At 46.5% G+C, this 27,928-nt stretch overlaps 2 protein-coding genes across 2 annotated transcripts; both read left to right on the forward strand.

Annotated features, from left to right (window-relative positions):
• Window positions 1–521: 521 nt before the first annotated feature.
• On the forward strand, window positions 522–24,947 carry LOC148102912 (uncharacterized). The gene is made up of 16 exons (XM_087840407.1): window positions 522–567; window positions 2,094–2,195; window positions 2,317–2,484; window positions 2,614–2,646; window positions 3,694–5,411; window positions 7,617–7,700; window positions 8,544–9,623; window positions 11,556–11,627; window positions 12,054–12,399; window positions 13,486–13,635; window positions 14,101–14,817; window positions 16,138–16,614; window positions 17,161–17,313; window positions 18,373–18,690; window positions 19,825–20,622; window positions 24,859–24,947. The coding sequence occupies exons 1-16, from the start codon at window positions 522–524 to the stop codon at window positions 24,945–24,947; spliced, it is 6,351 nt and encodes a 2,116-aa protein (XP_087696533.1).
• LOC148102913 (uncharacterized) lies at window positions 20,760–23,875 on the forward strand. Its single transcript, XM_087840399.1, has 3 exons — window positions 20,760–21,252; window positions 21,319–21,578; window positions 23,651–23,875. Exons 1-3 carry the CDS (start codon window positions 20,760–20,762, stop codon window positions 23,873–23,875), a joined length of 978 nt encoding a protein of 325 aa, XP_087696525.1.
• Window positions 24,948–27,928: the final 2,981 nt, after the last annotated feature.

A 27,928-nucleotide genomic window follows, 5' to 3' on the forward strand; every position in this document is an offset into this window, starting at 1 on the left:
TGTTGTGCTAAGCCTTTCGAAAAGAGTAATGAGGAATACATATATATTTACATTAAACTGTAGGTAAATGTAAATTAAATCTTCCAAAGGTTTTGAGGGATTTAAAAAATAATGCATTGCAATATTTCATGTAGTATGAGGTAGGAATTATCTCACCATGGCTATTCATTCCATACTCTACCAGGTTTTATCAACTCTGACCAGTATTAATGGAGTCACATTAATTTAGTAAGTAAAGAAATGCAAGACATGCATGAATATGTAACTAAAATAATATTACATAGCAAAAGAGAAAATGAGGACGCTGTTGCATACCCTTTTTGTTTCAATGTACAATTGAACAAAGGGTGTGGTAGTGTACCACACCCTTTGACAAATGAATTTTCTAAATGTTCATGCTTTAAAAAATTAAACACACCCAATCCTGAATTCACCTGTTCAGTATATAAAGTGTAGCAGTGCTCCTGAGGTTTAGTATCAGTCCAGGGAAACTAATCTGTAGAACTGACCTGTTCATCGCAATGAAGGTGACTGCTCTGATCCTTCTCTTGGGAATATCCAGCACAGGTAACTACACTTTTTCTTATCATTCAAGATTTGATTTAAGCATTTCAAATCTAACACTAAAACACTTCAAATTTAACAGTAAAAGAAAACAAACAAACAAACAAACAAAAACCTTAAAATTTATTTTATACATGTATTAAATGTCTTTTCCCAAAAACATCCAAACACTTTACAAGAGGATCACTTAGTTATGTTTGTGGTGGATCGAACCACAAACATAAGTTTCTTTCCAAAGCATTGACAGGAAATCAAATATTTGTCAGCATATCTGTAGGGAATATAGATTATTGCATGTGATAGACCCAATTAAAATAAAACAAACAAACAAACAAACAAACAAAAACAGGTTTCTGAATCTGTTTGGCAAACTGATGTGGAAATATTTCACTTTGTTCAAATTATTTTACTGAGTGGATTAGGTCTACTTCATACTAGAAATAAGGAAAAGTGATGACCAAATATACGTGAAGGACATAATGATGGATATTAGGATTAGTACTTTGTTGAAAACCTTAGTTCAGTTTGTGATTTGGATGCCACAACCTGTTATCTTGTGAACTGTTTGAGTGTGTTCGGGAAAATAGACTTAACCCAGAGATAACCCGGGGTTGAAGTCCAACTTAATATTGCAAAAAATAGTGCTGCATAAAAAAGTGCTGATCACATCTTGTGGTCAGATTCAATTCAAGATTCAAGATTCAAGATTATTTATTTGTCACATGCATAGTTATACAAGTACAGCACACAGTGAAATGTATCCTGACATGCTCCTCGACTGTGCAAAAGGGGAGAGAAGAACATTATATACATTAAGTGAATATATACATGGGGGACACTATGTGCAGCAAGTGGCATTGTGTGCATCAAGTAGATAAATTATGTACAAAGTAGCATTTGATGCAGTAAGTATTATGTGCAGTAGTAGCATTGTATGCAGCAAGCAGGTAAATTCTGTACATTAAATGTTAAGGTTTAGGGCCCGGATGGGTTGGGGCTAGAAGCTCCTCTTGAGTCTCTCTGTCGTTGCCCGGATGATACGGAACCTTGGAACAGTTTGTTGCCAGGATGGGATGGGTTCTTCAGTATCTGACCTGCTCTAGTCCAGCATCTCCTGGTGTAGGTGTCCCTAAAGGGGGGACACCTAATTGAGTTGAACGATGAACTGTAATCAACATTCTTTTCTTGCACTAGTTGGTGCTACCAATGCCATAAAAATTATAACATTTTAAATATAGACTCAGAAACTGTTAAATGGTTGACAGTTGTTGGAGCAGGCCTCCGTGATTTAAATGATCCTTATTTCCTTAACCTTAAATTAACACTAATGTAGTGTTTCATGTCACTTTATTAAAAAATATATTTATACAGATGTTAAAGCGATTAACAGCATTTAATAAATCTGTGCAACAGCTTAAAAAATAGAAGAGATAAAGACTCTTTAATAATACCAGTATAGTGGGGTATTTAAAAACCTGTAATCTTTCATTTTAACTTCAGTCCTTTCATTGTTTCTCTCCTGATTGCAGCTGGAGCCCTTCAGTGTAAAACCTGCACAGATCAGACGTGTTCAACCACAGTAGCAAAAACATGTTCTTCAGAGACCATGTGTGTTACAGCTACTATTTTAGGTAATTTTTTCTTCATATTATTTCATACAGTTCAGTAAATTTCAAATACCTGTGAAGCTATGTGTGCTTTCCATCAACATTAATAAAATTTATCATTAAAAATATTAAAATTACTTTGCAGCTACCTCATCTGGAACTACGGCAACACAAATCTACAAGGCATGTGCATCTTCCTCCCTGTGTCCAACTACGGGCTGTCAGACATTTTCAGTTGACCTGGGTGTTCAAAGTGCTCTTGCATCTGCCACGTGCTGCAACACGAATAACTGCAACTCAGCAACTCTGGCTGGTAAGTAGAAATCAGTTAAGTTAAAGACACATAACCGAACAGACATGACAGAAAAGGATAAGAAACCATATTCTGATATCTGCTGAAATATTCTGTTCTAAAATGAAATTATGTTCTTTTCTGTTTCAGCCCCTACTCCTCAGTCAAGTAACGGCCTACTATGTAACTATTGTTCCACCTCTCACTGCAACACACCATTGCAATGTCAGGGAGTGGAGGACCAATGCTTTCAATCAATGAGTGAGTCTTCATCATGCATACTTTAACAAAAATCATCTTTAAATTTGGTTTTTGCATCAAATAAATTAAACAGAAATTCTTTTTTTCCAGTCAGTCAGGAAAACCATTACCAAGCATTTTATCCGTATTTGTAATGAATGTGATTTTGTACTTTAAATCGTTAAAGATGAAGATTTGATCATCAGTGTAGGAAATGATACATATTTGTACACAACACATAAATATATTAGTTAAGAAGTATTCCCGAAACTTTAAAAAAAAAAAAATCAATATTTGTAGCATGGAGGTACTGATTAATCCGTCAGTTATTGTCATGAATAATCATTTGTATAAAACAAGAGCTGAAAACAAAGAGTTAAATGTCCATCACAAAAAGAGCAAAGTAAAGAAAATACACATGAAAGCATTTAGAAGAGCACTTTGATTTCTTGATGATGGAAAAATCAGTTACCTGCTTTAAATGGAAAAAAAACATATGTGATAATAGAACACTGAGTGTAAGAACACTGTTCATTAAAAGGAAATCACTTTGGCTTCTGACATTGTAGTACATGTTTTCAATAACTTGAATGTGAAAGTCACGAAACAACTGACTGAAAATCAGGCTCTGTTCGTGTGTCTAATTAAATATTGTTTACTGGTGGGTATGGTATTATACATTAGAAACGTTGAAGACACAACTCAGGTCTTAGAGTACACCCAAAAGTCACTACAGTAAGATTTCAAGTTTCAGCATTGTCACCTAAAAGAACAGATTAAAAAAGATGTTAGATTACTTTTTATGTACAAGATATTTATGTTTGCTAAATGGAAATAGTTTACTGAAATGATGCCTCGAAAACTTTTTAAACTTATACCCATTAATATTATATTTTTATATAAGTATGTCTTGATTTCCAAAGGCTAGTACACAGTCATGTATGTTTAAAAATATGTGAAATTGTTAAAACTGGGATTTTTCATCTACAGTGAACAATGGCACCAATGATTTTCCAGCTTACGGCTGTGCATCCAGCAACCTGTGTGCAGCTGCTTCAAGCCTGGGTTCTCGACCTTTCATGCAGAGTGTTGGTACCATAAAAAGTGGACCAACCTGTACTTTACCCACAACAACTGCAGCACCAACCACAACCACAGCTGGCCCAACCACAACGATTGCAGCACCAATTACAACAACAACTGCTCCAACCACAACAACAGCTGCTCCAACCACAGCAACGGTGGCACCAACAAAAACTGCTGCTGCTCCAACAACGACAACCACAGCTGCACCAACCACAACCACAGCTGCTCCAACCACAACCACTGCAGCACCAACAACAACAACAGTAGCAGCATCAACAACAACTGCTGCTCCAACAACAAAAAAAACTGCTCCAACCAAAACAACTGCTGCACCAACCACAACAACATCTGCTCCAACCACAACCACTGTGGCACTAAACACCACCACAGCTGTTCCAACAACAACAATACCTGCTCCAACAACAAAAAAAGAAGCTCCAAATACAACCACTGTGGCACCAACCACCACCACAGCTGCTCCAACAACGGCAACAGCTGCTCCAACCACAACCACAGCTGCACCAACAACGACAACAGCTGCTCAAACCACAACCACCACTGCTCCAACCATAACCACTGCAGCAGCAACCACAACCACTGTGGCACAAACCACAAATACAGCTGCTCCAACCACAACAACAGCTGCTCCAACCACAACAACGGTGGAACCAACAACCACAACTGCTGCTCTAACCACGACAACAGCTGCTTCAACGACGACAACAGTGGCTCAAACCACAACCACAGCTGCTCCAACCAAAACCACTGAAGCACCAACCACAACAACAACTGCTCCAACCACAACAACGGTGGCACCAACAACCACAACTGCTGCTTCAACCACGACAACAGCTGCTTCAACGACGACAACAGTGGCTCAAACCACAACCACAGCTGCTCCAACCAAAACCACTGAAGCACCAACCACAACAACAACTGCTCCAACCACAACAACGGTGGCACCAACAACCACAACTGCTGCTTCAACGACGACAACAGCTGCTCCAACAACAACCACAGCTGCTCAAACCACAACAACTGCAGCACCAACCACAACAACAGCTGCTCCAACCACAACAACGGTGGCTCAAACCACAGCAACTGTGGCACCAACAACCACAACTGCTGCTCCAACAACGACAACAGGTGCTCCACCCAAAACCACAGCTGCTCCAACCACAACCACTGCAGCAACAACCACAACAACAACTGCTATAACCACAACAACGATGGCACCAACAACCACAACTGCAGCTCCAACAACGACAACAGCTGCTCCAACCACAACCACAGTTACTCCAACCACAACCACTGCGGCACCAACAAAAACAACAACTGCTCCAACCACAGCAACTGTGGCACCAACAACAACAACTGTTGCTCCAACAACAAAAACAGCTGCTCCAACCACAACAACAGCTGCTGCAACCACAAACGCTGTGGCACCAACCACAACCACAGCTGCTCCAACCACAACCACTGCAGCACCAACCACAACAAAAACTGCTCCAACCACAACAACGGTGGCACCACCCACAACAACTGCTGCTTCAACCACGACAACAGCTGCTCCAACAACGACAACAGCTAATCCAAAAATAACAACTGCTGCTCCAACCACGACAACAGCTGCTCCAACAACAACAACAGCTGCTCCAACCAAAACCACAGCTGCTCCAACCACAACCACTGCAGCACCAACCACAAAAACAACTGCTCCAACCACAACAACGGTGGCACCAACAATAACAACTGCTGCTCCAACCACGACAACAGCTGCTTCAACGACGACAACAGTGGCTCAAACCACAACCACAGCTTCTCCAACCAAAACCACTGAAGCACCAACCACAACAATTACTGCTCCAACAACGAAAACAGCTGCTCCAACCACAACCACTGAAACACAAACCACAACAACAACTGCTCCAACCACAAAAACGGTGGCACCAACCACAACAACTGCTGCTCCAACAATAACAACAGCTGGTGCAACCACAACCAAAGCTGCTCCAACCACAACAACGGTGGCACCAACAACCACAACTGCTGCTCCAACAACGACAACAGGTGCTCCACCCACAACCACACCTTCTCCAACCACAACCACTGCAGCACCAACCACAACAACAACTGCTCCAACCACAACAACGATGGCACCAACAACCACAACTACTGCTCCAACAACAACAACATCTGCTCCAACAACGACAACAGCTGCTCCAACCACAGCAACGGTGGCACCAACAACAACTGCTGCTGCTCCAACAATGACAACAGCTGCTGCAACCACAACCACAGCTGCTCCAACCACAACAACGGTGGCACCAACAACCACAACTGCTGCTTCAACCACGACAACAGCTGCTCCAACAATGACAACAGCTAATCCAAAAACCACAACTGCTGCTCCAACCACGACAACAGCTGCTCCAACAACAACAAAAGCTGCTCCAACCAAAACCACAGCTGCTCCAACCACAACCACTGCAGCACCAACCACAACAACTGCTGCTCCAACCACGACAACAACTGCTCCAACAACAACAACAGCTGCTCCAACCAAAACCACAGCTGCTCCAACCACAACCACTGCAGCACCACCCACAACAACAACTAATCCAACAACAACCACTGCTACTCAAACCATAACCACTGCAGCACCAACCACAACCACCGTGGCACCAACAACAACAACAGCTCCAACCACAACAACGACAACAGGTGCTCCACCCACAACAACAACTGCTCCAACCACAACCACTGCAGCAACAACCACAACAACAACTGCTCCAACCACAACAACGGTGGCACCACCCACAACAACTGCTGCTCCAACCACGACAACAGCTGCTCCAACAACAACAACAGCTACTCCAACCTAAACCACAGCTGCTCCAACCACAACCACTGCAGCAACAACCACAACAACAACTGCTCCAACCACAAAAACGGTGGCACCAACAATAACAACTGCTGCTCCAACCACGACAACAGCTGCTTCAACGACGACAACAGTGGCTCAAACCACAACCACAGCTGCTCCAACCAAAACCACTGAAGCACCAACCACAACAACAACTGCTCCAACAACGACAACAGCTGCTCCAACCACAAAATCGATGGCACCAACAACAACAACTGCTCCTCCAACAATGACAACAGCTGCTGCAACCACAACCACAGCTGTTCCAACCACAAAAACGATGGCACCAACAACAACAACTGCTGCTCCAACAATGACAACAGCTGCTGCAACCACAACCACAGCTGCTCCAACCACAACAACGACAACAGGTGCTCCACCCACAACAACAGCTGCTCCAACCACAACCACTGCAGCAACAACCACAACAACAACGGCTCCAACAACGAAAACAGCTGCTCCAACCACAAAAACGATGGCACCAACAACAACAACTGCTGCTCCAACAATGACAACAGCTGCTGCAACCACAACCACAGCTGCTCCAACCACAACAACGACAACAGGTGCTCCACCCACAACAACAGCTGCTCCAACCACAACCACTGCAGCAACAACCACAACAACAACTGCTCCAACAACGAAAACAGCTGCTCCAACCACAAAAACGATGGCACCAACAACAACAACTGCTGCTCCAACAATGACAATAGCTGCTGCAACCACAACCACAGCTGCTCCAACCACAACAACGGTGGCACCAACAACCACAACTGCTGCTCCAACAACAACAACATCTGCTCCAACAACGACAACAGCTGCTCCAACCACAGCAACGGTGGCACCAACAACAACTGCTGCTGCTCCAACAATGACAACAGCTGCTGCAACCACAACCACAGCTGCTCCAACCACAACAACGGTGGCACCAACAACCACAACTGCTGCTTCAACCACGACAACAGATGCCCCAACAATGACAACAGCAAATCCAAAAACCACAACTGCTGCTCCAACAACAACAAAAGCTGCTCCAACCAAAACCACAGCTGCTCCAACCACAACCACTGAAACACAAACCACAACAACAACTGCTCCAACCACAACAACGGTGGCACCAACCACAACAACTACTGCTCCAACAACAAAAGCATCTGCTCAAACCACAAAAACGATGGCACCAACAACAACAACTGCTGCTCCAACAATGACAACAGCTGCTGTCACCACAACCACAGCTGCTCCAACCAAAACCACTGCAGCACCAACCACAACAACAAATGCTCCAACCACAACAACGATGGCACCAACAACCACAACTGCTGCTCCAACAACAACAACATCTGCTCCAACAACGACAACAGCTGCTCCAACCACAGCAACGGTGGCACCAACAACAACTGCTGCTGCTCCAACAATGACAACAGCTGCTGCAACCACAACCACAGCTGCTCCATCCACAACAACGGTGGCACCAACAACCACAACTGCTGCTTCAACCACGACAACAGCTGCTCCAACAATGAAAACAGCTAATCCAAAAACCACAACTGCTGCTCCAACCACGACAACAGCTGCTCCAACAACAACAAAAGCTGCTCCAACCAAAACCACAGCTGCTCCAACCACAACCACTGAAACACAAACCACAACAACAACTGCTCCAACCACAACAACGGTGGCACCAACCACAAAAACGATGGCACCAACAACAACAACTGCTGCTCCAACAATGAGAACAGCTGCTGCAACCACAACCACAGCTGCTCCAACCACAACAACGACAACAGGTGCTCCACCCACAAAAACAGCTGCTCCAACCACAACCACTGCAGCAAAGACCACAACAACAACTGCTCCAACCACAACAACGGTGGCACCACCCACAACAACTGCTGCTCCAACCACGACAACAGCTGCTCCAACAACAACAACTGCTGCTCCAACAATGACAAAAGCTGCTGCAACTACAACCACAGCTGCTCCAACCACAACAACGACAACAGGTGCTCCACCCACAAAAACAACTGCTCCAACCACAACAACGGTGGCACCAACCACAACAACTACTGCTCCAACAACAAAAGCATCTGCTCAAACCACAAAAACGATGGCACCAACAACAACAACTGCTGCTCCAACAATGACAACAGCTGCTGTCACCACAACCACAGCTGCTCCAACCAAAACCACTGCAGCACCAACCACAACAACAAATGCTCCAACCACAAAAACGATGGCACCAACAACCACAACTGCTGCTCCAACAACAACAACATCTGCTCCAAAAACGACAACAGCTGCTCCAACCACAGCAACGGTGGCACCAACAACAACAACTGCTGCTCCAACAATGACAACAGCTGCTGCAACCACAACAACAACTGCTCCAACCACAACCACTGCAGCACCAACCACAACAACAAATGCTCCAACCACAAAAACGATGGCACCAACAACCACAACTGCTGCTCCAACAACAACAACATCTGCTCCAAAAACGACAACAGCTGCTCCAACCACAGCAACGGTGGCACCAACAACAACTGCTGCTGCTCCAACAATGACAACAGCTGCTGCAACCACAACAACAACTGCTCCAACCACAACAACGATGGCACCAACAACCACAACTGCTGCTCCAACAACAACAACATCTGCTCCAACAACGACAACAGCTGCTCCAACCACAGCAACGGTGGCACCAACAACAACTGCTGCTGCTCCAACAATGACAACAGCTGCTGCAACCACAACCACAGCTGCTCCATCCACAACAACGGTGGCACCAACAACCACAACTGCTGCTTCAACCACGACAACAGCTGCTCCAACAATGACAACAGCTAATCCAAAAACCACAACTGCTGCTCCAACCACGACAACAGCTGCTCCAACAACAACAAAAGCTGCTCCAACGAAAACCACAGCTGCTCCAACCACAACCACTGAAACACAAACCACAACATCAACTGCTCCAACCACAACAACGGTGGCACCACCCACAACAACTGCTGCTCCAACCACGACAACAGCTGCTCCAACAACAACAACTGCTGCTCCAACAATGACAACAGCTGCTGCAACCACAACCACAGCTGCTCCAACCACAACAATGACAACAGGTGCTCCACCCACAAAAACAACTGCTCCAACCACAACAACGGTGGCACCAACCACAACAACTACTGCTCCAACAACGAAAACATCTGCTCCAACCAAAACCACAGCTGTTACAAACACAAAAACGATGGCACCAACAACAACAACTGCTGCTCCAACAATGACAACAGCTGCTGCAACCACAACCACAGCTGCTCCAACCACAACAACGACAGCAGGTGCTCCACCCACAACAACAGCTGCTCCAACCACAACAACGACAACAGGTGCTCCAGCCACAACAACAGCTGCTCCAACCACAACAACGACAACAGGTGCTCCACCCACAACAACAGCTGCTCCAACCACAACAACAACTGCTCCAACCACAACAATGGTGGCACAACCGACAACAACTGCTGCTTCAACCACGACAACAACTGCTCCAACAACAACCACAGCTGCTCAAACCACAACCACTGCAGCACCAACCACAACAACAGTAGCAGTAACAACAACAGCTGCTGCAACCACAATCGCTCTGGCACCAACCACAACAAAAGCTGCTCCAACCACCACAACAACTGCTGCTAGAACCAAAACAACTCCTGCACCAACCACAACAACTGCTACCCCAACAATGACAACAGGTGCACCAATCAAAACAACATCTGCTCCATCCACAACCACTGTGGTACCAACCACCACACCTGCACCAACAACAACCACTGCAGCACCACCCACAACAACAACTTCTCCAACAACAACCACTGCTACTCAAACCATAACCACTGCAGCACCAACCACAACCACCGTGGCACCAACAACAACAACAGCTCCAACCACAACAACGACAACAGCTGCTCCACCCACAACAACAACTGCTCCAACCACAACCACTGCAGCAACAACCACAACAACAACTGCTCCAACCACAACAACGGTGGCACCACCCACAACAACTGCTGCTCCAACCACGACAACAGCTGCTCCAACAACAACAACAGCTACTCCAACCAAAACCACAGCTGCTCCAACCACAACCACTGCAGCACCAACCACAACAACAACTGCTCCAACCACAACAACTGCTGCTCCAACCACGACAACAGCTGCTCCAACAACAACAACAGCTACTCCAACCAAAACCACAGCTGCTCCAACCACAACCACTGCAGCACCAACCACAACAACAACTGCTCCAACCACAACAACGGTGGCACCAACAATAACAACTGCTGCTCCAACCACGACAACAGCTGCTTCAACGACGACAACAGTGGCTCAAACCACAACCACAGCTGCTCCAACCAAAACCACTGAAGCACCAACCACAACAACAACTGCTCCAACAACGACAACAGCTGCTCCAACCACAACAACGATGGCACCAACAACAACAACTGCTGCTCCAACAATGACAACAGCTGCTGCAACCACAACCACAGCTGCTCCAACCACAAAAACGGTGGCACCAAAAACCACAACTGCTGCTTCAACCACGACAACAGCTGCTCCAACAATGACAACATCTAATCCAAAAACCACAACTGCTGCTCCAACCACGACAACAGCTGCTCCAACAACAACAAAAGCTGCTCCAACCAAAACCACAGCTGCTCCAACCACAACTACTGAAACACAAACCACAACAACATCTGCTCCAACCACAACAACAACTGCTCCAACCACAACAACGATGGCACCAACAACCACAACTGCTGCTCCAACAACAACAACATCTGCTCCAACAACGACAACGGCTGCTCCAACCACAGCAACGGTGGCACCAACAACAACTGCTGCTGCTCCAACAATGACAACAGCTGCTGCAACCACAACCACAGCTGCTCCAACCACAACAACGGTGGCACCAACAACCACAACTGCTGCTTCAACCACGACAACAGCTGCCCCAACAATGACAACAGCTAATCCAAAAACCACAACTGCTGCTCCAACAACAACAAAAGCTGCTCCAACCAAAACCAAAGCTGCTCCAACCACAACCACTGAAACACAAACCACAACAACAACTGCTCCAAACACAACAACGGTGGCACCAACCACAACAACTACTGCTCCAACAACGAAAACATCTGCTCAAACCAGAAAAACGATGGCACCAACAACAACAACTGCTGCTCCAACAATGACAACAACTGCTGTAACCACAACCACAGCTGCTCCAACCAAAACCACTGCAGCACCAACCACAACAACAACTGCTCCAACCACAACAACGATGGCACCAACAACCACAACTGCTGCTCCAACAACAACAACATTTGCTCCAACAACGACAACAGCTGCTCCAACCACAGCAATGGTGGCACCAACAACAACTGCTGCTGCTCCAACAATGACAACAGCTGCTGCAACCACAACCACAGCTGCTCCAACCACAACAACGGTGGCACCAACAACCACAACTGCTGCTTCAATCACGACAACAGCTGCTCCAACAATGACAACAGCTAATCCAAAAACCACAACTGCTGCTCCAACCACGACAACAGCTGCTCCAACAACAACAAAAGCTGCTCCAACCAAAACCACAGCTGCTCCAACCACAACCACTGATACACAAACCACAACAACAACTGCTCCAACCACAACAACGGTGGCACCAACCACAAAAACGATGGCACCAACAACAACAACTGCTGCTCCAACAATGACAACAGCTGCTCAAACCACAACCACTGCAGCACCGACCACAACAACAGTAGCAGTAACAACAACAGCTGCTGCAACCACAATCGCTCTGGCACCAACCACAACAAAAGCTGCTCCAACCAACACAACAACTGCTGCTCAAACCAAAATAACTCCTGCACCAACCACAAAAACTGCTATCCCAACAATGACAACAGGTGCACCGCCCACAACAACTGCTGCTTCAACCACGACAACAGCTGCTCCAACAACAACCACAGCTGCTCAAACCACAACCACTGCAGCACCAACCACAACAACAACTGCTCCAACCACAACAACGGTGGCATCAACCACAAAAACGATGGCACCAACAACAACAACTGCTGCTCCAACAATGACAACAGCTGCTTCAACCACGACAACAGCTGCTCCAACAATGACAACAGCTAATCCAAAAACCACAACTGCTGCTCCAACAATGACAACAGCTGCTGCAACCACAACCACAGCTGCTCCAACCACAACAACGACAACAGGTGCTCCACCCACAACAACAGCTGCTCCAACCACAACAACGACAACAGGTGCTCCAGCCACAACAACAGCTGCTCCAACCACAACAACGACAACAGGTGCTCCACCCACAACAACAGCTGCTCCAACCACAACAACAACTGCTCCAACCACAACAACGGTGGCACCACCGACAACAACTGCTGCTTCAACCACGACAACAGCTGCTCCAACAACAACCACAGCTGCTCAAACCACAACCACTGCAGCACCAACCACAACAACAGTAGCAGTAACAACAACAGCTGCTGCAACCACAATCGCTCTGGCACCAACCACAACAAAAGCTGCTCCAACCACCACAACAACTGCTGCTCAAACCAAAACAACTCCTGCACCAACCACAACAACTGCTACCCCAACAATGACAACAGGTGCACCAATCAAAACAACATCTGCTCCAACCACAACCACTGTGGTACCAACCACCACACCTGCACCAACAACAACCACTGCAGCACCACCCACAACAACAACTTCTCCAACAACAACCACTGCTACTCAAACCATAACCACTGCAGCACCAACCACAACCACCGTGGCACCACCAACAACAACAGCTCCAACCACAACAACGATAACAGGTGTTCCACCCACAACAACAGCTGCTCAAACCACAACCACTGCAGCAACAACCACAACAACAACTGCTCAAACCACAACAACGATGGCACCAACAACCACAACTGCTGCTCCAACAACGACAACAGCTGCTCCAACCACAACCACAGCTGCTACAACCACAGCAACGGTGGCACCAACAACAACTGCTGCTGCTCCAACAACGACAACCACGGCTGCACCAACCACAACCACAGCTGCTCCAACCACAACCACTGCAGCACCAACCACAACAACAGTAGAAGCAACAACAACATCTGCTGCTCCAACAACAAAAACATCTGCTCCAACCACAACCACTGTGGCACTAAACACCACCACAGCTGTTCCAACAACAACAATACCTGCTCCAACAACAAAAACAGCCGCTCGAACTACAACCACTGTGGCACCAACCACCACCACAGCTGCTCCAACAACGGCAACAGCTGCTCCAACCACAACCACAGCTGCACCAACAACGACAACAGCTGCTCAAACCACAACCACAGCTGTTCCAACGACAACAACGATGGCACCAACAACAACAACTGCTGCTCCAACAACGACAACAGCTGCTCCAACAACAACCACAGCTGCTCAAACCACAACCACTGCAGCACCAACCACAACAACAGTAGCAGTAACAACAACAGCTGCTGCAACCACAATCGCTCTGGCACCAACCACAACAAAAGCTGCTCCAACCACCACAACAACTGCTGCTCAAACCAAAACAACATCTGCTCCAACAACAACCACTGCTACTCAAACCATAACCACTGCAGCACCAACCACAACCACCGTGGCACCAACCACAACCACAGCTACTCCAACAATGACAACAGCTGCTGCAACCACAACCACAGCTGCTCCAACCACAACAACGGTGGCACCAACAACAACAACAGCTCCAACCACAACAACGACAACAGGTGCTCCACCCACAACAACAGCTGCTCAAACCACAACCACTGCAGCAACAACCACAACAACAACTGCTCAAACAACAACCACTATGGCACCAACAACCACAACTGCTGCTCCAACAACGACAAAAGCTGCTCCAACCACAACCACAGCTGCTCAAACCACAGCAACTGTGGCAGCAACAACAACAACAGCTGCTCCAACAACGACAACAGGTGCTCCAACCACAAACACAGGTGCTAGAACCAAAACCACTGCGGCACCAAGCACAACAACAGTACCAGCAACAACAACAACTGCTGCTCCAACAACAACAACAACTGCTCCAACCACAAACACAACTGCTCCACTCACAACCACAGCTGCTCCAACCACAACAACTGCTGCTCCAACAACAACAACTCCTAATCCAACAACGACAACTGCAGCACCAACCACAACCACAGCTGGCCCAACCACAGCGATTGCAGCACCAACCACAACAACAACTGCTCCAACCACAAGAACGGTGGCACCAAAAACAACAAGTGCTCCTCCAACAACAACAACTGCTGCTCCAACCACAACCACAGTTGCAGCAATAACAACAACTGCTGCTCCAACCACAATCCCTGTGGCACCAACCAAAACAACAGCTGCTCAAACCACAACCATAGCTACTCCAACAACGACAACAGCTGCTCCAACCACAACCACAGCTGATCCAACCACAACCACTGCAGCACCAACCAGAACAACAACTGCTCCAGCCACAACAGCGGTTGCACCAAACGCCAGAAATCCTGCTCCAACAACAACAACAGCTGCTCAAACCACAACCAAAGCTGCTCCCAACAAAACAACCGTGGCACCAACCACAACCACAGCTACTCCAACAATGACAACAGCTGCTGCAACCACAAACACAGCTGCTCCAACAACAACAACAGCTGCTCCAACCACAATCCCTGTGGCACCAACCAAAACAACAGCTGCTCAAACCACAACCATAGCTACTCCAACAACGACAACAGCTGCTCCAACCACAACCACAGCTGCTACAACCAAAACCATTGCAGCACCAACCACAACAACAGTACCAGCAACAACAACAACTGCTGCTCCAACAACAACAACTGCTCCAACCACAACAACAGCTGCTGCAACCACAATCACTGCAGCACCAACCACAACAACAACTGCTCCAACCACAACAACGGTGGCACCACCCACAACAACTGCTGCTTCAACCACGACAACAGCTGCTCCAACAATGACAACAACTAATCCAAAAACCACAACTGCTGCTCCAATAACGACAACAGCTGCTCCAAAAACAACAACAGCTGCTCCAACCAAAACCACAGCTGCTCCAACCACAACCACTGAAGCACAAACCACAACAACAACTGCTCCAACCACAACAACGGTGGCACCAACCACAACAACTACTGCTCCAACAACGAAAACAGCTGCTCCAACCACAACCACAGCTGTTTCAAACACAAAAACGATGGCACCAACAACAACAACTGCTGCTCCAACAATGACAACAGCATCTGCAACCACAACCACAGCTGCTCCAACCACAACAACGGTGGCACCAACAACCACAACTGCTGCTTCAACCACGACAACAGGTGCTCCAACAATGACAACAGCTAATCCAAAAACCACAACTGCTGCTCCAACCACGACAACAGCTGCTCCAACAACAACCACAGCTGCTCCAACCAAAACCACTGCAGCACCAACCACAACAACAACTGCTCTAACCACAACAACGATGGCACCAACAACCACAACTGCTGCTCCAACAACAAAAACATCTTCTCCAACCACAACCACTGTGGCACTAACCACCACCACAGCTGTTCCAACAACAACAATACCTGCTCCAACAACAAAAACAGCCGCTCGAACTACAACCACTGTGGCACCAACCACCACCACAGCTGCTCCAACAACGGCAACAGCTGCTCCACCCACCACCACAGCTGCACCAACAACGACAACAGCTGCTCCAACCACAACCACAGCTGTTCCAACGACAACAATGATGGCACCAACAACAACAACTGCTGCTCCAACAACAACCACAGCTGCTCAAACCACAACCACTGCAGCAGTAACAACAACAGCTGCTGCAACCACAATCGCTCTGGCACCAACCACAACAAAAGCTGCTCCAACCACCACAACAACTGCTGCTCAAACCAAAACAACTACTGCACCAACCACAAACACTGCTACCCCAACAATGACAACAGGTGCACCAATCAAAACAACATCTGCTCCAACAACAACCACTGTGGTACCAACCACCACACCTGCACCAACAACAACCACTGCAGCACCATCCACAACAACAACTTCTCCAACAACAACCACTGCTACTCAAACCATAACCACTGCAGCACCAACCACAACCACCGTGGCACCAACCACAACCACAGCTACTCCAACAATGACAACAGCTGCTGCAACCACAACCACAGCTGCTCCAACCACAACAACGGTGGCACCAACAACAACAAAAGCTCCAACCACAACAACGACAACAGGTGCTCCACCCACAACAACAACTGCTCAAACAACACCAACGATGGCACCAACAACCACAACTGCTGCTCCAACAACGACAACAGCTGCTCCAACCACAACCACTGCAGCACCAGCAACGACTACAGCTGCTCCAACTACAACAACGGTGGCAGCAACAACCACAACTGCTGCTCCAACAACGACAACAGGTGCACCAATCACAACAACATCTGCTCCAACCACAACAACGGTGGCACCAAAAACCACAACTGCTGCTCCAACAACGACTACAGCTGCTCCAACTACAACCAAAGCTGCTCCAACCACAACCCCTGCAGCACCAACCACAACAAATGTAGCAGCAACAACAACAACTGCTGCTCCAACAACAACAACAACTGCTCAAACCACAACACCAGCTGCTGCAACCAAAATCACTGTGGCACCAACCACCACCACAGCTGCACCAACAAGAACCACTGTGGCACCAACCACCAAATCTGCAGCAACAACAACATCTGCTCCAACCACAACAACGGTGGCACCAACAACCACAACTGCTCCAACCACAACAACGGTGGCACCAACAACCACAACTGCTCCTCCAACAACGACAACAACTGTTCCAACCACAACCACAGCTGCTCAAACCACAACAACGGTGACACCAAAAACGACAAAAGCTGCTCTAACCACAACCACTGTGGCACTAAACACCACCACAGCTGTTCCAACAACAACAATACCTGCTCCAACAACAAAAACAGACGCTCGAACTACAACCACTGTGGCACCAACCACCACCACAGCTGCTTCAACAACGGCAACAGCTGCTCAAACCACAACCACGGCTGTTCCAACGACAACAACGATGGCACCAACAACAACAACTGCTGCTCCAACAACGACAACAGCTGCTCCAACAACAACCACAGCTGCTCAAACCACAACCACTGCAGCACCAACCACAACAACAGTAGCAGTAACAACAACAGCTGCTGCAACCACAATCGCTCTGGCACCAACCACAAAAAAAGCTGCTCCAACCACCACAAAAACTGCTGCTCAAACCAAAACAACATCTGCTCCAACCACAACCACTGTGGTACCAACCACCACACCTGCACCAACAACAACCACTGCAGCACCACCCACAACAACAACTTCTCCAACAACAACCACTGCTACTCAAACCATAACCACTGCAGCACCAACCACAACCACCGTGGCACCAACCACAACCACAGCTACTCCAACAATGACAACAGCTGCTGCAACCACAACCACAGCTGCTCCAACCACAACAACGGTGGCACCAACAACAACAACAGCTCCAACCACAACAACGACAACAGGTGCTCCACCCACAACAACAGCTGCTCAAACCACAACCACTGCAGCAACAACCACAACAACAACTGCTCAAACAACAACCACTCTGGCACCAACAACCACAACTGCTGCTCCAACAACGACAACAGCTGCTCCAACCACAACCACAGCTGCTCAAACCACAGCAACTGTGGCACCAACAACAACAACAGTTGCTCCAACAATGACAACAGGTGCTCCAACCACAAACACAGGTGCTAGAACCAAAACCACTGCGGCACCAAGCACAACAACAGTACCAGCAACAACAACAACTGCTGCTCCAACAACAACAACAACTGCTCCAACCACAAAAACAACTACTCCACTCACAACCACAGCTGCTCCAACCACAACAACTGCTGCTCCAACAACAACAACTCCTAATCCAACAACGACAACTGCAGCACCAACCACAACCACAGCTGGCCCAACCACAGCGATTGCAGCACCAACCACAACAACAACTGCTCCAACCACAAGAACGGTGGCACCAAAAACAACAACTGCTCCTCCAACAACAACAACAGCTGCTCCAACCAAAACCACAGTAGCAGCAATAACAACAACTGCTGCTCCAACAACAACAACAACTGCTCCAACCACAAAAACAACTGCTCCACTCACAACCACAGCTGCTCCAACCACAACAACTGCTGCTCCAAACACAACAACTCCTAATCCAACAACGACAACTGCAGCACCAACCACAACCACAGCTGGCCCAACCACAGCAATTGCAGCACCAACCACAACAACAACTGCTCCAACCACAAGAACGGTGGCACCAAAAACAACAACTGCTCCTCCAACAACAACAACTGCTGCTCCAACAACAACAACTGCTGCTCCAACCACAACCACAGTTGCAGCAATAACAACAACTGCTGCTCCAACCACAATCACTGTGGCACCAACCAAAACAACAGCTGCTCAAACCACAACCATAGCTACTCCAACAACGACAACAGCTGCTCCAACCACAACCACAGCTGATCCAACCACAACCACTGCAGCACCAACCAGAACAACAACTGCTCCAGCCACAACAGCGGTTTCACCAAACGCCAGAAATCCTGCTCCAACAACGACAACAGCTGCTCAAACCACAACCAAAGCTGCTCCCAACACAACAACCGTGGCACCAACCACAACCACAGCTACTCCAACAATGACAACAGCTGCTGCAACCACAACCACAGCTGTTTTAAACACAAAAACGATGGCACCAACAACAACAACTGCTGCTCCAACAATGACAACAGCATCTGCAACCACAACCACAGCTGCTCCAACCACAACAACGGTTGCACCAACAACCACAACTACTGCTCCAACAACGAAAACAGCTGCTCCAACCACAACCACAGCTGTTTTAAACACAAAAACGATGGCACCAACAACAACAACTGCTGCTCCAACAATGACAACAGCATCTGCAACCACAACCACAGCTGCTCCAACCACAACAACGGTTGCACCAACAACCACAACTACTGCTCCAACAACGAAAACAGCTGCTCCAACCACAACCACAGCTGTTTTAAACACAAAAACGATGGCACCAACAACAACAACTGCTGCTCCAACAATGACAACAGCATCTGCAACCACAACCACAGCTGCTCCAACCACAACAACGGTGGCACCAACAACCACAACTGCTGCTCCAACAATGACAACAGGTGCTCCACCCACAACCACAGCTGCTCCAACCAAAACCACTGCAGCACCAACCACAACAACAACTGCTCAAACCACAACAACGATGGCACCAACAACCACAACTGCTGCACCAACAACAAAAACATCTTCTCCAACCACAACCACTGTGGCACTAACCACCACCACAGCTGTTCCAACAACAACAATACCTGCTCCAACAACAAAAACAGCCGCTCGAACTACAACCACTGTGGCACCAACCACCACCACAGCTGCTCCAACAACGGCAACAGCTGTTCCAACCACAACCACAGCTGCACCAACAACGACAACAGCTGCTCCAACCACAACCACAGCTGTTCCAACGACAACAATGATGGCACCAACAACAACAACTGCTGCTCCAACAACGACAACAGCTGCTCCAACAACAACCACAGCTGCTCAAACCACAACCACTGCAGCACCAACCACAACAACAGTAGCAGTAACAACAACAGCTGCTGCAACCACAATCGCTCTGGCACGAACCACAACAAAAGCTGCTCCAACCACCACAACAACTGCTGCTCAAACCAAAACAACTCCTGCACCAACCACAAACACTGCTACCCCAACAATGACAACAGGTGCACCAATCAAAACAACATCTGCTCCAACCACAACCACTGTGGTACCAACCACCACACCTGCACCAACAACAACCACTGCAGCACCATCCACAACAACAACTTCTCCAACAACAACCACTGCTACTCAAACCATAACCACTGCAGCACCAACCACAACCACCGTGGCACCAACCACAACCACAGCTACTCCAACAATGACAACAGCTGCTGCAACCACCACCACAGCTGCTCCAACCACAAGAACGGTGGCACCAACAACAACAAAAGCTCCAACCACAACAACGACAACAGGTGCTCCACCCACAACAACAACTGCTCAAACAACAACAACGATGGCACCAACAACCACAACTGCTGCTCCAACAACGACAACAGCTGCTCCAACCACAACCACTGCAGCACCAGCAACGACTACAGCTGCTCCAACTACAACAACGGTGGCAGCAACAACCACAACTGCTGCTCCAACAACGACAACAGGTGCACCAATTACAACAACATCTGCTCCAACCACAACAACGGTGGCACCAACCACAACAAATGTAGCAGCAACAACAACAACTGCTGCTCCAACAACAACAACAACTGCTCAAACCACAACACCAGCTGCTGCAACCAAAATCACTGTGGCACCAACCACCACCACAGCTGCACCAACAAGAACAACTGCAGCACCAACCACAACAACATCTGCTCCAACCACAACCACTGTGGCACCAACCACCAAATCTGCAGCAACAACAACATCTGCTCCAACCACAACAACGGTGGCACCAACAACCACAGCTTCTCCAACCACAACAACGGTGGCACCAACAGCCACAACTGCTCCAACCACAACAACGGTGGCACCAACAACCACAACTGCTCCACCAACAACGACAACAACTGTTCCAACCACAACCACAGCTGCTCAAACAACAACAACGGTGACACCAAAAACGACAAAAGCTGCTCTAACCACAACCACAACTGCTCCAACCAGAACCACTTCAGCACCCACCACAACCACACCTGCTCCAACCAAAACGACTGTGGCACCAACCACAACATCAGTAGCAGCAACAACAACAACTGCTGCTCCAACAACAACAACAACTGCTCCAACCAGAACAACTGCTACACCAACAACGACAACAGGTGCACCAATCACAACAACATCTGCTCTAACCACAACCACTGTGGCACCAACCACAAAAACATCTGCTCCAACAACAACAACAGCTGCTCCAACCACAACTACAGCTGCTCCAACCACCACAACAGCTGTTCCAAACACAACAACAGCTTCACAACCAACAAAAACAGCTGCTCCAACCACAACAACAGCTGCACCACCAACAACAACAGCTGCTCCATCCACAACAACAGCTGCTCCAACCACAACCACTGTGGCACCAACCAAAACAACATCTGCTCCAACCACAACAACAGCTGCACCAACAACGACAACAGCTGCTCCAACCACAACTACAGCTGCTCCAACCACCACAACAGCCGCTCCAACCACAACAACAGCTGCAAAACCAACAAAAACAGATTCTCCAACCACAACAACAGCTGCACCAACTACAACAACAGTTGCTCCAACCAAGACCACAGCTCCCCCAACCACAACCACAAAATCTGCTCCAACCAAAATCACTGTGGCACCAACCAAAGCAACAACTTCTTCAATCACAACCGCTGTGATAAAAACCAAAACTACAGCTGCTCCAATAACGACAACAGCTGCTCCAACCACAGAAACATCTGCTCCAATCACAACTGCTGTGACAACAACCACAACTATATCTGCTCCAACAACGACAGCAGCTGCACAAACCACAACAACAGCTGCTGAAACCACAACCAATGCTGCTCCAACCACAACGATTGCAGCACCAACCACAACAACAACTGCTGCAACCACAACAGCGGTGGCACTAACAACAAAAACTGCTGCTCCAACCACAACAACAGCTGCACAACCAACAAAAAGAGATTCTCCAACCACAACAACAGCTGCACCAACCACAACAACAGCTGCTGCAACCACAACCAATGCTGCTCCAAACACAACGATTGCAGCACCAACCACAACAACAACTGCTCCAACCACAACAGCGGTGGCACTAACAACAAAAACTGCTGCTCCAACCACAACAGCAGCTGCTCCAACCACAACAAGAGATGCTGCAACCACAACAACTGCAGCACCAACCACAACAACAGCTGCTCCAAAATCAACAACACCTGCACCAACCACAAAAACTGCTGCTCAAACCACAACAACAGCTACTACAACCACAACCACTGTGGCGCCAACCAGAACAACTGCTGCTGCAACTACAACCATTGTGGCACCAACCACAGCAACAACTTTATCAACTATAACCGCTGTGATAACAATCACAACTAAATCTGCTCCAACAACGACTGCAGTTTCACCAACCACAACAACAGCTGTTGCTCCCTCAACAACAGCTGCACCACCCATAACAACATTAGCACCAACCAAAACAACTGCTGCTCCAACCACAATAACAGCTACTGCAACCACAACCACTGTGGCACCAACCACAACAACAGCTGCTCCAACAACAACAACTGGTGCTCCAACCACAGCAACATCTGCTCCAATCACAACCTCTGTGACAACAACCACAACTACATCTGCTCCAACAACGACAGCAGCTGCACCAACCAGAACAATAGCTGCTGCAACCACAACCAATGCTGCTCCAACCACAACAATTGCAGCACAAACCACAACAACAACTGCTCCAACCACAAAAACAGAAGCACCCACCACAACAACAGCTTCTGCAACCACAACAACAGCTACTACAACCACAACCAATGTGGCGCAAACCACAACAACTGCTGCTGCAACCAGAATCACTGTGGTACCAACCACAGCAACAACTTCTTCAACCACAACCGCTGTGATAACAACCACAACTACATCTGCTCAAACAACGACTGCAGCTTCACCAACCACAACAACAGCTGTTGCACCCTCAACAACAGCTGCACCAACCACAACAACAGCTGCTCCAAAATCGACAAAAGCTGCACCAACCACAACGAATGCTGCTCCAACCACAACAACAGCTACTAAAACCACAACCTCGGTGGCGCCAACCACAGCAACAACTTCTTCAACCACAACCGCTGTGATAACAACCACAACTACATCTGCTCAAACAACAACTGCAGCTTCACCAACCAAAATAACAGCGTTTGCACCATCAACAACAGCTGCTCCAACCACAACCACAGCTGCTTCACCCATAACAACAGTAGCACCAACCAGAACAACAGCTGCTGCAACCACAACCACTGTGGCACCAACCACAACAGCTGCTCCAACAACGACAACAGCTGCTCCAACCACAACAACATCTGCTCCAATCACAACCGCTGTGACAACAACCACAACTACATCTGCTCCAACAACGACAGCAGCTGCACCAACCACAACAACAGCTGCTGCAACCACAACCAATGCTGCTCCAACCACAACGATTGCAGCACCAACCACAACAACAACTGCTCCAACCACAACAGCGGTGGCACTAACAATAAAAACTGCTGCTCCAACAACGACAGCAGCTGCACCAACCACAACAACTGCTGCTCCAACAGCGGCAAATGCTGCTCCAACCACAGCAACAAGTGCACCAACCACAACAACAGTATCACCAACCACAACAACTGCTGCGCCAACCACCACAATGGTGGCACCAACCACAACAACTCCTGCTCCACCATCGACAACAGGTGCTCTAACAACGGCAGTATCTGCTGTGACCACAGCCACCGCATCTGCAACCACATCAACTGCTGAACCAACAATGACAACAGCTGCTTCAACCACAACCACAGCTGCCCCAACAACAAGCCCAGCTGCTCCAACAACATCAACAGCCTCACCAACCATAACATCAGCTGTTTCTCAGACCACAATACCTGCTTCAACAGCATCATCAACAACAACAACATCTGCTCCAAATCCAAGCACTGCATCAACAACCACAACAACAGCCGCGACAACAACCACTTCCGCAAGAACCACTACAATTTCTTCAACAACTAAATCATCCACGACAACAACAAGTAACGCATCTTCTGTCAGAATGAATGTAATCCCTCTTGTACTGGGACCCTTTGTCTTTATCATCTATTATTAAACAGGAAAATCACAGATGGAAACCCCATGAAAACCACTAAAACTTTGAAAGGATGTTTTTTTTTATTGTCAATGTTTACTTCTATTCTTCTTGTTTAGTTGGGATTTAAATTTAATTTGTTTCAGATGTAAGAAAAGGGGTCTGGGTAAACCTGAGAATGGATAACTATTTAACACACAATTACCTTTTTCCAATTGAGTTATAAAGTGTAATATATATTTAATATTTACTTACATATATATTTATCTTTTATTAAACTTATCATGCAAATGTCTTGAAGAAATGTAATAGTGTGCAATAATATGAACAGAAATATATATCCATATATCCATAACTAGTTATTTGGAGATTTTTGTTATGCATATATATTGCCAGTTTTATATTACAACAGTGATTCAATGACAGCATTGTAAAACTACAACAACAATTACACCAAAAATGCCAAAAGATAACAACTGTGACTGTGATAAAGTTTTCAACGGACATTATGATGGCTTTTTTGTGTGTTTTGGAACTATCCCATTGATGACAAGTATGGGGAATATAAAAGCTATGACAATATATTTGCTTTGAATAATGTTATGATTATTCTGAATGTCACTTGTTTTCTTGATTTTTCTCAATCATACTGATGGCCACACATGGCCCCAGTTTTATCTTTCATATAATTACATAGTAACTGTATGTTATTTAAGATGAGATACTCTGGTTTCCCCAGAATGTAGACTTTTACTCTCTTCATCTTAATAAAACTATTAATGCATCAATTGTTTTTCTACATGAATTACCGTACCTATAAAATATTTAAAAGTTTCTTCAATGAAATGTTATATTTTATAATACTCATCAGTGTTATTAGAAAATGTAATATTTTGGGGGGCTTTTGTAATTGCCAGTAAATTTTCCTAATGGAAATACAAATTTGGATAATTGAAAAGGAAGAAGGATGTGTTGAAGTATTTTTCTTTTTAAACTAATATAATCTTTGTTTCTAGTAATCAGGTTTTAATAATAACACAGTCCTCTGATTTTTAGTGGATCTAAAAAGCCCTAAACACTTGTTTCTTCTGTATAATGTCTAAAGGGTTTTGAGTGGCTGACGAGACTAGAAAAAAAAGCTTCATAAATGCTTGTACATGACATTGTAGTACATAATATACCATATCAAAAGAACCTAAATTGATGGTTATAATGGAACTAATAACTAATATGAATGTAGGCAGGTTTGCAACCAAGCAGAGAAGTCTTCCAACATCCCAAATAATATGTCTGTGAAGGTTCTCAGTTCTCAGGTTATTGTAGTCAAAGGAGCTTGCAAAGAAAAGCCGTAGAACTGAAGATCTGAAGAAGCTTCTCGGATGAGAGGTGAAACGTCTTCAAGCAACTTAAAGAAGTCCAGACGCTTTTCTTTGCAAGGTCCTTTGACATCCCAAATAATAATTATGAAATCACCACACTCAGAGGATGTTCATTCTGCTTTTTTATTTCATAAATAATTTTAATGCCTTTCCCTTTTTTAAAAAGTCAAGTACAGAACATGCCATGCAATCATTTGTTAATTAAAGCATTACAGAAGCCAAAATGGACACTCCGATGGAGGGAGGAGGTCAGCAGCTGTGGTGGTGTTACTCAGATGGATCGCTGGCTTTGAGTTCTGAATTTGACGTTCTGATTCAACTTCCTTACTCAAGTAAAAGTAAAGAACGTAAGAAAGTAAAAAGTAGCTATTTGAAGGACATTTCCACCAGCCATTTTTGTGCAAAGCTAACTGAACCTCTTGCTATATTAATATAATAATATTAGAACATGGGAACACAAAGTTGTTGTTTTTTTTACTGTGCATCCACATCTAAACAGAGATAAGTACAATCAGGAGGTGGGGAAACCCTAAGATTAGTTGTAATGAAAGAATAACAAGTCTAGAATTTATGACCTGTTCTACTGCTGCTCTGATTTAGTGCTCTTTGTGGATTTATACAACTCAATTCAACCAAATCTAACCCAGTATTCCACAAACTGTTTTGTTTTGCTTTGGCTGATTACCATCTCCTATACTGACTTTATAGGGGAAAGTTTTTACTATCTTTATGCTAGTTGGTATAAAGTTGGTATGATGGTGGAATTCAGTGAATGATTCTAAGTACCATCAGTTTAAATTCAAATTTATCTCTGCTCCACTTGATGTAACCTAACTCTGACCACGAGCACCTTACCTTTAAATCTAACCTCTCTTCTTCCTGTCTTGCCCTATCTTTCCAACAACTTTCTCCATCTGTGAGTGAAGTTATCTTTTGTTCTTTTCTCTCCATTCTCCCTACAGTAGCTGTACCTTTAGCTACAGTAGCAGACACACTCTGTGACTTACTGCACACAAACAGTTTGTGTTTTGCTCTGCAAACCTGTTAAATGGAATTCCTTCACATAGAGTTTCAAACTCTGCGAGAGTCTATGGAGTATCGTTTGCAGCAGGTGAAAACACTTGCTGACAAAAACTCAAGACCTACAGTTAGTGACATCACCCACAAATGGAATGACCCAACTCTCACAAGAACATTTTAAAACCTCAAAGAAATTGTTATCGAGCTCCAGGCCTGCAGCATTGACAGGCATCCCAGAGAAGGCAGAAGAGGACTCGGAAACAATGGTGAGACAGTTTATTCAGGTTCACCTGAAACTCTTAGAGGACACGATAAAGTCCACCATCTTTTATTGTACCCATTGTCTGGGAGGGAAGCAACTGGACCAGGGCAGGGCACAATTGTGCCCAAATCTGGACATTTTAAACAGAAAGAGCTGGTAAAGAGCTGCGGTCTGGAATTGAACATGATTTGTTGATGTACAGAATACAATTTGAGGTATTTGGTGATTAGACCCAGTTGGCCCATCACAGCAGAACGGAATCCCAGCAGGGATAGGGATTAGGGCAGGACCCCCCAGAGACTAGACATTGGTGAAGGAGATGAAGATCGAGGCTTGAATGG

This window comes from Neolamprologus brichardi, chromosome 4 (genome assembly GCF_056152115.1).
Source record: "Neolamprologus brichardi isolate AB-2024 chromosome 4, ASM5615211v1, whole genome shotgun sequence".
Lineage (NCBI taxonomy): Eukaryota > Metazoa > Chordata > Actinopteri > Cichliformes > Cichlidae > Neolamprologus > Neolamprologus brichardi.

What these genes read in the sequence shown, in the direction of transcription:
- LOC148102912 (XM_087840407.1), top strand. Translation starts at nt 522, where the DNA reads ATGAAGGTGACTGCTCTGATCCTTCTCTTGGGAATATCCAGCACAG. An exon ending in GTCAAGTAACGGCCTACTAT is followed by an intron (nt 2,647 to 3,693) that starts GTAACTATTGTT and finishes TTTCATCTACAG; the next exon opens with TGAACAATGGCACCAATGAT. An exon ending in TGCTCCAACAACGACAACAG is followed by an intron (nt 17,314 to 18,372) that starts GTGCACCAATCA and finishes CAATGACAACAG; the next exon opens with CTGCTGCAACCACAACCACA.
- LOC148102913 (XM_087840399.1), top strand. Translation starts at nt 20,760, where the DNA reads ATGACAACAGGTGCACCAATCAAAACAACATCTGCTCCAACCACAACC. An exon ending in TGCTCCAACAACGACAACAG is followed by an intron (nt 21,253 to 21,318) that starts GTGCACCAATTA and finishes CAACAAATGTAG; the next exon opens with CAGCAACAACAACAACTGCT. An exon ending in CTTCTCCAACCACAACAACG is followed by an intron (nt 21,579 to 23,650) that starts GTGGCACCAACA and finishes TGCTGCAACCAG; the next exon opens with AATCACTGTGGTACCAACCA.